This window comes from Euprymna scolopes, chromosome 10, assembly GCF_053919585.1.
Source record: "Euprymna scolopes isolate OS-2025 chromosome 10, ASM5391958v1, whole genome shotgun sequence".
NCBI classification, from domain to species: Eukaryota; Metazoa; Mollusca; class Cephalopoda; order Sepiida; family Sepiolidae; genus Euprymna; species Euprymna scolopes.
In genome coordinates, this window is record NC_136491.1 from 42,195,372 (window position 1) to 42,209,009 (window position 13,638).

At 33.0% G+C, this 13,638-nt stretch overlaps 1 protein-coding gene across 1 annotated transcript in view; it reads left to right on the forward strand.

Annotated features, from left to right (window-relative positions):
• The window catches only part of LOC145285943 (cell division cycle 5-like protein), a 78,307-nt gene that overhangs the window by 19,155 nt on the left and 45,514 nt on the right, over positions 1 to 13,638 (forward strand). Inside the window, exons 4-7 of the mRNA XM_080134450.1 lie at positions 117 to 241; positions 1,420 to 1,516; positions 4,855 to 4,905; positions 13,068 to 13,144. Coding sequence (XP_079990576.1) covers positions 117 to 241; positions 1,420 to 1,516; positions 4,855 to 4,905; positions 13,068 to 13,144 — 350 coding nt within the window. The remainder of the gene's footprint in view (positions 1 to 116; positions 242 to 1,419; positions 1,517 to 4,854; positions 4,906 to 13,067; positions 13,145 to 13,638) is intronic.

Sequence of the window (13,638 nt, forward strand, 5' to 3'; positions counted from 1 at the left end):
TATAATTTTATTATTATTCAATTAAAAATTTCCCAAAGTGTTATTTTAAGTTTTAGTAGATTTTAAGATAATGTTAATTTATCAAGATGTAATTCAATCTGGATCTGTTTTTTCAGAGATAAAGCCCAGAATAAGGATCAAGATAATGAAGATGATCCAAGACGTCTTAAGCCAGGAGAAATTGATCCGAATCCTGAAACAAAACCTGCAAGACCTGATCCTGTGGATATGGATGAAGACGGTAAAAAATGTTCAGATATTTGTTTTGTTTTTGTCGCTTTATTTATTTAAAAAAAAAATCAGATCTTTTTGTTAAAAAATCTTATTTTATTGAGAGTAATATTTTTAACAACACATTTTTATGATTGAAGAATATTGTTAAGCCAATTTATTGAATTGTGAAAAATCCCATGACGTTTCATTCATGTTTCTTGAGTTCTAATGCAAAGCAAAACATCTTTAGATTAAAATGAAATGAAGAATTTAAATAAATTTTTCCCTTACTTTACAAAAAGAAATTCGTATCTATAATATTTATATTACCTATCAGTTTAAATGTATGTATGTTCATATATATATATGTATGTCTGCTTAAAACTTTTGACAAAGGCGACAGATTTTCACAAGATCAGTATCATTTTAAAGCTCAACGCTTTGGACAACAAATATCGAAAAATTGGCTAAAAACATTAATTCGTTCACCCTCAACTGGGCACTTTTCTATAGGAAGGTGTCGCTTTTTTCATGGATATTTTCGAAAATCATCCCCTCTTTTCAATTGACTAGCTTTAATTTAAATCTTTTCGATTGACTAGCCTTAATTTAAACCATTGCCACTTCCGGTTTGGCGATGGATGCAACGGTAAAGACGTCACATTTTTTTTTTTTTTTTTTACATTCTTTTCCTCCTTTGTGGTATGGGTTCGAGCCTGCCTGCTATCACCTTTTTTGTGCTCAACACACACCTTCAAAAACCCGAGCAATGCCGAGCATGCAGGCTAGTTTATTATAAGTGGGAGCCATGTCCCTAGCATTGCTCAGGATAATCAAGGAACTCCTTCTCCCATCCTTGATGCATAAGTATTTTCATTGTAATTATTTTTGTACTTTCTGTAAGTATACATTTTTCAAATTATGAATTGAAGAAAGTAAAGTTTTCTCTTTGTGGTGTTTGTTAACTGAACCAAATTTTTATGAAGCTATAACTAATCTCCTGGCTATATTAAAAAACAAAAATAAAGAAAAATCTGTATTTATACATCATACAGATTTTTTTTATTTTTGTTAATGCTGCACTAATATTTGATGAAATTAGAATCAGGCAATTTTAACAGAATCAAAAAGCAATGAACTTGCTCTGTTTTTGCATCCAGGCAATTTGAAGACAAGTGAATTATTTTGTGTTTTTATTTTGAACAGAACTGGAAATGTTGTCGGAGGCAAGAGCTCGATTGGCCAACACTCAGGGCAAAAAGGCTAAACGAAAAGCCCGTGAAAAACAGTTGGAAGAAGCAAGGTATTTGAGAACATTCTTAATAAATTGTCATTTTTTTTCTTAATTTTTAAAAAAATATTATTTATTTTTTTTTTTTTACTTGGGAGTCATCATTTATCAAGGCCCAAAGGTCATTCGAGGATAAGGGTTAATGAATGTAAGGTGGTTGTATAGCAATTGTTAATGGTGTAAATTTGATAGAATTTGATTATTTATGAGGACGGCTCAACAAGAGTTTGCTTAAATTGGATTTGTAGGCTATCATGTTGTATTCAACTGGGAAGCAAGTCAAGAGAACAGTGTTCCATAGGTGGGCAGTTCTGGGAGAGAAGCTTTGTTCATGAAATCTGTGTTTAGATTTAGGCACAAATAGTGGGGGAAATCATATATAGTGGCAGTAGTTTATTTTATATTGTTTTTTGTTGTAAGATATTAAGATCTTATGTTTCTGCATTTTTCAAATGAGGATTGATAATTTGAATTACTGTTCACCTCTTGAGTGTTATTCACACAACATTATGGTTGATGTAACCTCTACCCTTCAGACAATGCTCAACTGGAACTAAATATTTATCTTGATTTGAACAAAAAAAAATCGAACTTTTTATTTATTAGCAGTTGTTTCTTATCAAAAAAATATTTAATCATGAAACTTACCTTACAATAAGTGTTTTTTTTATTTTAATTTGAATTTTCTTAATGTTATCTAAAAATTGTTCAATCATTATTCATTATATTTTCTTCAAAACAAAATATATTGTTTTCATTTTCTCAATTAATTTTTCATTGAATTATTTTTGAAATAACAAATAATGTATTTTTGATTGAAAAAATTGGTTAGCATTTGCGAAAAAAAAAAAAGTCATTAAACTTTTGTTTGACACCTTCCAGCATTTTATGTAAACTATCCAGAAAATTCTGATGATAGCACAATCCTTATTCATAAGTAATGATAAATCTCACTTGCAAAAAATATCCTGGTTGAACAATATATTAATTTTGATATCGGATAAGACTATTTTTTCATGTTATCACATTTAACATACATTTACACACTCATTTTACATCTTATTACTTTCCACACTCATTTTTTTCCACCATAACTGCTTAAACATTTCTACTGCTTTTTCAAGAATCTCCTCCCACCACTTTGCATTCAATAAACTACCCTAACCATAACATTCTTCTATGCATCCTTTCCCCATCCTCAAATGCACACTTCCTTTTCATATACTTATTCACTGCCACAAAAATCATTAACCTTACCTTCTTCAACACTAACACTCTTACTGTAGCAATCCCCTGCCTTAAGCTTTTACTTCTCCCATCAACCCTAGCCCAAACTCTGTTTAATAAAATGCTTTCTTGACAAAGTTTCATAAATAAAATGAAAAATCAAAACCTGAACCTGTGTTAATTCTTTTTGTTCTGTAAGAAAGACACATAAAAACATCCAATCATCTGATGCCCCTAGCGCTGCTCTGTGACTTTTAGTTTCAGAAGAGATAGTTTGAAAATATGGAAATGGACAAACAGACAGACATAATGAGTTTTATAAACTAGATTCTAATCTCTCTCTCTCTCTCTCTCTCTCTCTCTCTCTCTCTCTCTCTATATATATATATATATATATATATATATATATATACATATATATATATATATATGTGTGTGTGTTATGTTAATTGTTATGACCTTCCATTTCTTTTTTTCACCTTTATTCTTTATTTTTAATTTTTTGTCATAAAACTAATTAAAATACTCAAACCAAACAGAAATGCATACCACAAATAGATTTTTTACTGTATAAAAAAATTATCAAGCATAAATTTTGTTCACCATAAAGATTGGCATTAAATAACCTCAAAAGTGCCGATATGTTACAAAACAAAGAGAGTGGATATATACACCGTTAGGAGGATCTATGTATGCCAGCACCTTGAACAACCAGCCACACCAAATGCATGTTCTGTCGTTTTTCTTTTACCTTGTCTTCTAATTCTGCTCATGTGGCTATTCCAGTGTTGGCAATCGCCTCACGCAAAGTAATAATTAACAATTTTTATACATTATTGTTATAATCACCCGATACAATGAGAATTTCTTTACTCTCTCATGATACAAAGCTAAGTCGAGAGTTCAGGAACTCCTCTATACTGATGCTGCTGCTCTTTGCACATCTTCTGCTGAGGATCTTCAATGGCTTTTAGATTCTTTCTCAAACTCATGTAGACATTTTGGACTAACAATCAAGTCTTATGAAAACTGTCATCTGTCAGAAAGTATTAATTTTACAATAGATAATACAACCCTGGAGAATGTGGATAACTTTAAATACCTTAGTGCGACCATCGTTAAAAACATTACTCTTGACCCCAAACTTAGCACGCGACTTGGCCTAGCCTCTACCACATTTGGGAGGTTCACGCAGCGCGTTTGGAAGAACAAGCATCTGACCATCAAGATGAGTCTGTTTGTATGAAGCGTGTTGAGTGTCCTTCTTTATGGGTCTGAGACGTGGTCTACATATCGTCCTCAAGAGTCCAAGGTTAGTACCTCCCATACAAGATGTCTCCAATCAATCATTGGCGTGTCATGGGAGGACAGAATGACAAATGAAGAGCTCTTCAGACGTACAGGTTTGGGTGCACTTTCCTCAAGACTTCGGTGGGCAGGCCATGTAAACCGAATGTCATATGAACGCCTACCTCACAATGTATTAGATGGTGTTTTGAAAAAGGATACTCAGCCTGTTGGTTGTCCGCGTCTCAGATTAAGGATGCACTAAAGTGAGATCTCAAGGATTTCGGTGTGGAATGTGAGCAATGGACAGCACTATCCGGTATCAGGATGCTTCGCGAGTCAAAATTTATGCTGGGAAAGAGAGAGATGAGATGGAAAATCTAAAAAAAAATCAAAATACGTCAATCCAAGACTCCATAGTTTTGACCTCTATAGCATTGTCGGTCATGACAGATGCTTCCAAAAGACGAAAGAGGATTTTATACATATGCATGATGGCAGATATTTATAATTTAAATGCACATTTCACGTACTTTTAATAATGTAAGACTTAATATCAAAGGAAACCTTACCGGCATTTATATATGAAAAATCAGATTTTCATATTTACATATGACTAAAACAACTTATGATTTTCCTCCATTTTTCCTAAACACTAGTCCAGTCTAATAATTGTAAATCAGCAGTGACAATTGGATTATAGACCTAGAATATAAAATTAAGTGACGCTAAGATGTCTGTCTATACATTAAATGATAAAACGAAAAGTGTTTTCTAAAAAGAAGGCTCTTATTTTTAATTTTATCCATTTTTTTTGTGTACTTCTTTATTTTCAGGCGTTTGGCTGCATTGCAGAAAAGACGAGAACTGAGAGCTGCTGGAATTGAGTAAGTTTAGATTAGATTTTCATTTTGATAATAATGGTTTTGTAAATACAATAAAAAAAAAAATTACTGTCTCCCTCCTTTTTTTTTGTGCTTTTCTCCCTCTCTCACTTTCTTTATCTCAAAAGAAAATGACATACTACTTTTATATATATATATTTTTTTTAAACCTTACTTCATTGACTATTTTAGGCTCATGGAAATCTGTGGGTAATTAAAGAAAGTATGTTTGGATTCAAAAATGTTGATAAAAGCATTTAATTATCAAATAGGAAGTCATTTAAACTGGTTTTAAAATTCTTAACAAATCTTTATTTAATTAAAAAAGATTGAAATCTAATACTTGTATGAATAAAAATTGTAACAGAATTAATTATAGTTTTATCATTATCAATAAGTTTAAATCTGACAAAGTTATCTTGTTGGATTTCTGACTTGCCAATTTTTATTTGTTACTGTTGTATCATGAGAATATAATAGTTGTCTACTTTACAATTAATATTTTTCTTTGTGTCAATTTAAACTTAAATGACTTTGTTTGTGTTGTTTTGGCTTCAAACGTATATAATACGTATTTTATTTTATTCAAACTCAACCAGCGCTTCTAAGGAACAAAAATCTTAACGTGAATCCCACGTGACCAAACGCACCGTTCCAAGATTTAAAAAACTACCGTAAAAACAACAAACAGACTTCTACTTGCTGATTCTCTGCTCCAACAACAACAGGGTCAAAAAAAAAAAGACATACTGAAGATGAAGGTTTCCTTCAAAATATATTTATGACTTTCAATATAAATTTCAAACAAAATAAATGTCTGTTTATTTTGTAATAATGCGTTGTTTTGCCTTCAAACATATATAATACATATTTTATTTTATTCTCAAATGACTTCGGTTTATCTTAGAATTGTAACTTCCTGCCAGCCATGAAAGAAAAAGAAGGCCTTGATGCTTCATGCTGAGGTTATCAATCAGGGCTCTACATTGCGAGTGAAACATTCGCATTTGTAAGTGATTTTTCAAAATGGCGACTAGAAATAATGAAACGCTTTCGGCGATTGTATTTCTTTCTCTGACAATCTTCCAAAGCTCACTAATGAGTGAAAAATATCTTTTCAACTCTGTTCGTTTTATTAAAAAAAAAGTTAGATTATTTAGACAAATAAAAGTTTAATAGAACAATATACTCTTTTTTTTTTTTTTAACAAAGGCTGTTTAAAAAAATATCTAAAGAAATTAGAATGTTTATACCTTCAAGTATCAACATAAAATTTGTTGTATATTTAGAATCACACTTATAAAAAAAAAACAGAAAAATCTTTATGCTATACATAGTCGTCACAGAACGAAGATGTCATCTTCTAAAAATCATGTGGGTTTGGCTAGTAATCTTTTTTATTTGATTTTGTTTTTTTAAAAATAATCTTCTATTGCTGAAGGTCCTGGATATGACCTTAAACTATATTCGATGGTGAGGCCCCAGCTTGCGGGCTTTAGGGAGTGTGGAGCCATCCCTTAATTGCTATTGCTTCCAGGTCCACTCTGACTCTGACTCTGACCTGTTTGGGTCCCAACTATAGGTTAAATAGAAACTGACTTGAAAAAAATCCCCAAATATTCTATTAAAAATTTTTTCTTCAAAATCACTGGATTCGACATTAAATAACCTGAAAAGGGTTGATATGCCGTAAAACAAAAACAACCGTCTATTGCTGGAAGTAATAGTAAAATAATGAATATTTATTGATTTAAACTTCCAGTAAAAATAAATTCTGTAGATTATCCCCTTCCCTCCTTTATAACTGTGTTTTTACGTTTGAAGAAATATATATACATTTAAGATGTGTTTTTACAGTAATTGGGACAAAATAATCATTTTGTAGTTTAATATTTAAAAATTTATAAAGAATCAGAATCTGTAATTGTATTGGAATCGGGGAAAAATATTGGAATTGTCCCATCACTAATAATAATAATAATAATAAGAAGAAGAATATATAATTCGCTAAAAATGTCAGTCTAGTGACTGCTACATCAACTCACGAAGTATGTGTCAGGTAAAGATCCCAGACCATAAAAAAAATCTTACCACAAATAAAGTAATGACATGCAAATGCAAAGGAATTAAGTTGCATTTATATATTTAAGCAAACATTGTTAAAAATAACAAAGTTTCTCGTTAATAATTATTTTTAAAAATTTTTTTTCATTTTTTTTTATGATCGTTTTACTGTTAAAATCAGAAAAAATTAATATAAGTTCCACATTTATTGTGAATATTTTCGATATTGGGTGAAAAAGCAAATGAACGAAAAAATTTGTCGAAAAAGAGAATTTCAACAGGTAGTTGTGAAATGGGCATTTGAAGAGTGGCACCCGGAGAACATTTTTTGATTGTTCAAGAAAGATGTTAATTTAAATTCCATGTAACAGAATTAACGTCACAGGAAGGAGATGGGCTCTCTCTACTGTGCTAGAAAGCTACTTACACCTGAAAGTATCCTGTACCTCTATAAGGCCACCATTCGCCTATGTATGGAGTACTGTTGTCACATTTGGGCTGGTGCATCTGCGTCTAGTCTCTCACTCCTGGACAGCATTCAGAAGAGAGTTGCCAACCTGATATGTCCTGAACTGTGATCAAAGCTGCAACCTTTGTTCCATCGATGAAATGTTGCATCTCTCTGCCTGTTCTACAAGTATTTTAATGGAAAATGCTCTGATGAACTACAAGCCCTTGTATCCCCTCGACGTAAATACCCCCAACAAACCCGACAAGCAGCCAAATCCCACCCCTACATAGTAGAAATCCCTAGGTATAAAAAAGTCTTCTACTCCAATAGTTTCTTCTACAGAACTGCTAGACTTTGGAACTCCCTTCCGGGATTCTGCTTTGCCAACTGTACTGACCCACAGAAGTTCAAGTGTAATGTGAACAGACATCTTGCTGCTCATCTCCCTTCATAATGTCCCTGCAACTTATGTCCCTGATAGTAGCCTCCTACTTCTAAGTGGCACTGTGCCTTGTTTAGGGTGAAAATTGTATAAATAAAATAAAATTAAGAAAATACAAAAAAAAAGGGATAAAATTCTATTACACTAAGCATATATATATATATATATTCTATTACACTAAGCATATATATATATATATATATATATATATATATATATGTTATGATTTAATTTGTTGTTAAGAGTTATCCCCCTTGGGATTGACATTCATAATAAAAGCGCCCTCTGTTTCATTTTCCCGCTCGATCCTTTCAAGAGCGTACGTGTATTTTACAGTTAATAAAACCTTTCTAAAAGGCAATTCTTTACTTACTGATACTATTCACTTCAATTTTATTAACTGTAAAAAAAAAAAAAAAAAATAATGGATCGAATCTTACGTCCCGACAGATTCGAGGTGGAACCTACATGCCCTAATTCCGAAAAATCCTATAGGCATTGGAAATTAACCCTCCAGAATTATATCCGCTCACATAATAACGGATTAATCGAAAACACTTCAGATAATTTCTTTGCCTTGATCAATTGTATTTCAGCCTCTGTTTTTGATTTAATAAGCGATAAAACCGACTACGATAGTGCATTAAGAACATTGGACGCCGCTTATTTAAAACCTGAAAATATTGTTTATAATAGATATCGATTGATGACGACGAAGCAACAAACAACACAAAATATAGATGCCTTCATACTACAATTGGAAATGCTTGCCAAAACATGTAACTTCGAAGCGGTTTCTGCCGAAGAAAACAAAAATCAATACATTCGGGAAGCTTTCATCGGCGGAATTTCTTCTTCGTCCATCCGACAACGACTGTTAGAAAAACCCATCCTGACTTTACAAGACACATATGCCACGGCCAGATCTCTTGAACAAGCAGAAAAGCATTCGATAAGCTACGCAAATAACTTTACTGTAGCAGCTACAAATAATCCTTCGGGCTACAATCGTATAGCTGTGACTAAAGAAAATATGCATCCAAAAGGGGTTTGTTTTTTCTGTGGAAAATCACGTCATCCTCGATATTTATGTCCTGCACGAAACGCCGAATGTAAAAAATGCAAAAAAAATGGTCATTGGGCTAAAGTGTGTAAATCTTCTATTTCTAACACTCATACTGCTGTTCTTTATGACGACTCTGACTACCCCTCACCTTCTCTATCCTGACTAGGAACTAACTCCAAAGATGTCACATTCACTCAATGCCAAATTAACGGGAACTTCGTGAACGCTATGGTGGACTCCGGCAGTGTAAAAACATTCATTAATGAAAATACTGCTAAAAAACTTAAACTCTTCACAATACCTAAAAACAAAACTATAGCTCTGGCTGCTTCCGATCAACATGCTAAAATAACTGGCGAAGCTGTCGTGGATTTAATACTGAAAGATAAAACCCATTCTGGAATAACAATTGAAATCATTGAAAACCTTTTCATTGATTTAATAATCGGAAAAGATATTTAAAAAAAATATAAAAAAGTAACACTTAAATTCGACGGTCCTAGAGACAAACTTATAATTGGAGCTATAAACACGAATAATTTTTTTCCTACCATAAACGTTCCCCCCCCTCCTCTCTTTTCTAATCTTTCTCCTCATACTACTCCTATTGCGACAAAATCCCGACGTTACACTTTTGCCGCCAACAAATTCATAAAAGAAGAGACTGCTAGAATGTTGAAAGAAGGCATAATTGAACCTTCGATATCTCCGTGGCGAGCGCAGGTTCTTGTAACTTCGAATGAGAATCATAAGAAAAGAATGGTAGTCGACTACAGCGATACCATCAATAGATTCACGGAACTAGACGCTTACCCAATGCCTAATATCAATAAGATGGTAGACGACATCGCTCAATATAACATCTTCTCTACTCTCGACCTAAAATCTGCTTATCACCAAATACCTATAAATCATGCTGATCGTAAATTCACCGCGTTTGAAGTAAGTGGCAAACTTTTTCAATTTACTCGTCTTCCTTTTGGCGTCACCAATGGAGTAAGTGCTTTCCAGAGGAGCATAGACTATATTATAGAAAAAGAAAATCTAACCGATACCTTTGTGTATGTTGATAACGTAACTATATGTGGGAAAAATCAAGAAGAACACGATTACAATCTTCAAAAATTCTACAAAATTGCTAAACAATATAACATCACTTTAAATGAAAATAAAAGCATAATTTCTTCTAGTTCTATTACTCTACTCGGCTACACCATAGAAAATAATCAAATAGCTCCCGATTATCAAAGACTAAAACCATTACTCGAAATGCCACCTCCGCTGAATCTTAAATCTCAAAAAAGAATAGTTGGAATGTTTTCCTATTACTGCAAATTCATTAAAAAATTTTCTGATAAAATTTTATTACTAAATCAAAACAAAGAATTTCCACTACCTCCATCTGTATTAAAATCTTTTCAAACATTGAAAAATGATCTAAAAGACGCCACTTTAATAACGGTTGATCCAAATAAAGAATTTGAAGTAGAAACGGACGCTAGTAACTATTGCATTGCTGCAACACTAAATCAAGAAGGTCGTCCTATTGCATTTTTTTCAAGAACTCTCAATACTAACGAAATTAAGCACCATGCAGTAGAAAAAGAGGCAGCCGCTATTGTAGAAGCTCTCCGTAAGTGGCGACATTTTCTACTCGGCAGGCACTTTAAAGTCATCACAGATCAGAAGAGCATCAGCTTCATATTCGACAATAAAAGAAAATCTAAAATTAAGAATGACAAAATATGTCGTTGGCGTATAGAATTATCCCAATACAATTTCACTATAGTTTATCGACCTGGACCTGAAAATATTGCTGCTGACACATTCTCTCGCATCTCTGCTCTTACTTACAATCTACAAGATCTTCGTGATTTACATAAACAATTATGTCATCCTGGTGTTTCAAGATTAAGCCATTTTATAAGAACGAGGAACCTCCCTTTTACTTTGGATCAAATTAAGAATATTACTGACTCTTGCTCATCCTGTCAATTACTGAAACCCAAATTCGCCAATACCAATGGAGGGACTCTCATTCAAGCCATATTACCTTTTCAACGATTAAATCTTGATTTTAAAGGCCCTCTACCTACTTCTATACATGGCAACAAATATCTACTTACTCTAATTGATGAGTATTCCCGTTTTCCTTTCGCTTTTCCTTGCAGAGATATGACAAGCAAAACCATTATCCACTGTCTAAACAAACTCTTTTCAATTTTTGGTTTGCCTGACATGATACATACTGACCGTGCTTCTGATTTCTTAGCAAGAGAAATAAAGGATTTTTTACACAAAAAAGGAATTGCTACTTCTAAAACAAGTAGGTATCATCCTGAAGTTAATGGACAGATTGAAAAACTCAACGGTACCTTATGGAAGGCCATTCAAACAACATTACATTCTAATCAAATGAAACTACCTTATTGGGAAGACATACTACCGGACGCACTTCATTCAATTAGATCATTACTTTGTACTGCCACTAATATGACTCCCCATGATAGACTGTTTAAATATAGTCGTAAATCTGCTTCCGGAATTTCAATTCCTTCTTGGGTTAAACCAGGCCCAATATATATTAGAAACCACACTAAAACAAGTAAACATGACCCTCCTGTAACGCCTGCCACCCTAATAGATGTCAACCCCCACTACGCTTATGTTCAACTACCTTCTGGTACTGAAACCACTGTCAACGTTCGAGACTTAGCTCCAAACTCATCAAATGAAGAAAACTCTAATAATAATCCTACTACTTCAGAGACTTTATTTGAACCTTCTACTAATGAAAACATTGGTCATGAGGAAGACAAAAATCAATCGTCTGATCTTGAAGAAAATCAGATTTCACTAAAAAATAATACTGAAAATCAGCATTCCTGCCAATCTGTGCGGAGGTCGTCCCGAGTTCGACAATTCCCTAGTAAATATAAGGATTTTGTGACTAAATACTGAAAAAACTGCAGTTTGGGTTCATATGTTATTTGTAAATAAAATGATTCTTATGTGATTGTAAAAAAAAAAAAAAAAAAAAAAAAAAAAATTTGTCTATAATTAATTACCCCTTACTTGAATACTTTAGGACGGGGAAAATGTTATGATTTAATTTGTTGTTAAGAGTTATCCCCCTTGGGATTGACATTCATAATAAAAGCGCCCTCTGTTTCATTTTCCCGCTCGATCCTTTCAAGAGCGTATGTGTATTTTACAGTTAATAAAACCTTTCTAAAAGGCAATTCTTTACTTACTGATACTATTCACTTCAATATATATATATATATATATATATATATATGCTTTTTTTTCAGCACTATAAAACATGTGGTCTCAGCAGGGTATCAAGTTACATACAAAAATCATCGTGTATAAAGCATGTATTTTGACGGACTCTAGTATGCAAGTGAAATATGGACACTTTATAAACACCACCTAAAACTTCAGTTGATGGTTATGAAAAGTTGTCTCTTATGGGTTGATCACATTGTGCGTATGGATGATAGTCGTCTACCAAAACAATTATTCTATGGCGAAATGTGGAAAGGAGAGAGAATTGCATCAAAACCGAAGAAGAGATTTAAGGACACAGTAGAATCTTATCTAAAACAATTAGGATTACCTGCAGACCAATCGGGGAAAAAAATGGCTTTAGATAGAAGTAAATGGCGGAACGTGATTCACATTTACAGAAGGAAGCATAGAATCATTTGAGAATAGCTGTATGCAGTACAGCGCTTACAAACGTTTGATTCACAAAGGTGAATAGAGTCCAGCACCGAGTCCACAAAGTCACCACACTAACTGTGACATGTGAAGAATTGTGCCTATCTCTTCCTGGCCTCAAAAGCCATTTGCGTAAATGTGTAAAACCTATTTTGCATCCCAATAATGTCACTGTAAACAAAACAGATTGGGTGTGCCAGTTCTGTGGCTGAGGGGAGAATAGGGGAATGAGGGAGAGGACACAAAATAAAGGAGGTGGTCACGCTCGAAATCGAGAGGACAGCTACATATATGTATAATTTATAGAAAGCCATTACAATCTGGGAATGCTGTGAAACCGAACAATTAATCTTTCTTATTTTGTAACGACCAGGAGCACAGTATCAGAATAATACAATGATTTTTCTTTGTTTCAGGATCAAACAAAAAAAGAAAAAGAAACGAGGTGTTGATTATAATGCAGAAATTCCCTTTGAGAAAAAACCTGCTCCTGGTAAGTAAGATTTTTTTTTAATATATGCTCAAAGTAGTCAAAACAATTACGACCTGGTATAGTGTATGATCGTGTTAGAGACAATATCAATTTTATTTAAATACACTTGCCTCATCAGTATAGTGGGTGGGTGAGTGATCTAATTCATATGCTTTGCTTTCCTTTACTTTAATAGGTTTAGCTAAATAATTAAACACCCATTGTTGTTCTTATGTTCTGGTTTCAAACCATTATGTCTTTATATATACAGAAGGAAAAAAGAAAAAAGGACAATATAAAAATATATATGCATATAAATCTAATCGTTCATTCAATAGGGAGATTACATCAATTAGGGGTACGGTATATATGCTCTTTATACGTAAGTATTTCGAAGCCTAATACTTCTCATTAGAAGAGGAGATAAGGTGCTAATTAACATATTAGAAATGTGATTTCTAGAGATATCTACATTCGGAACGAAACAATGGGGTGTCTAAGGTATACAGTTATTT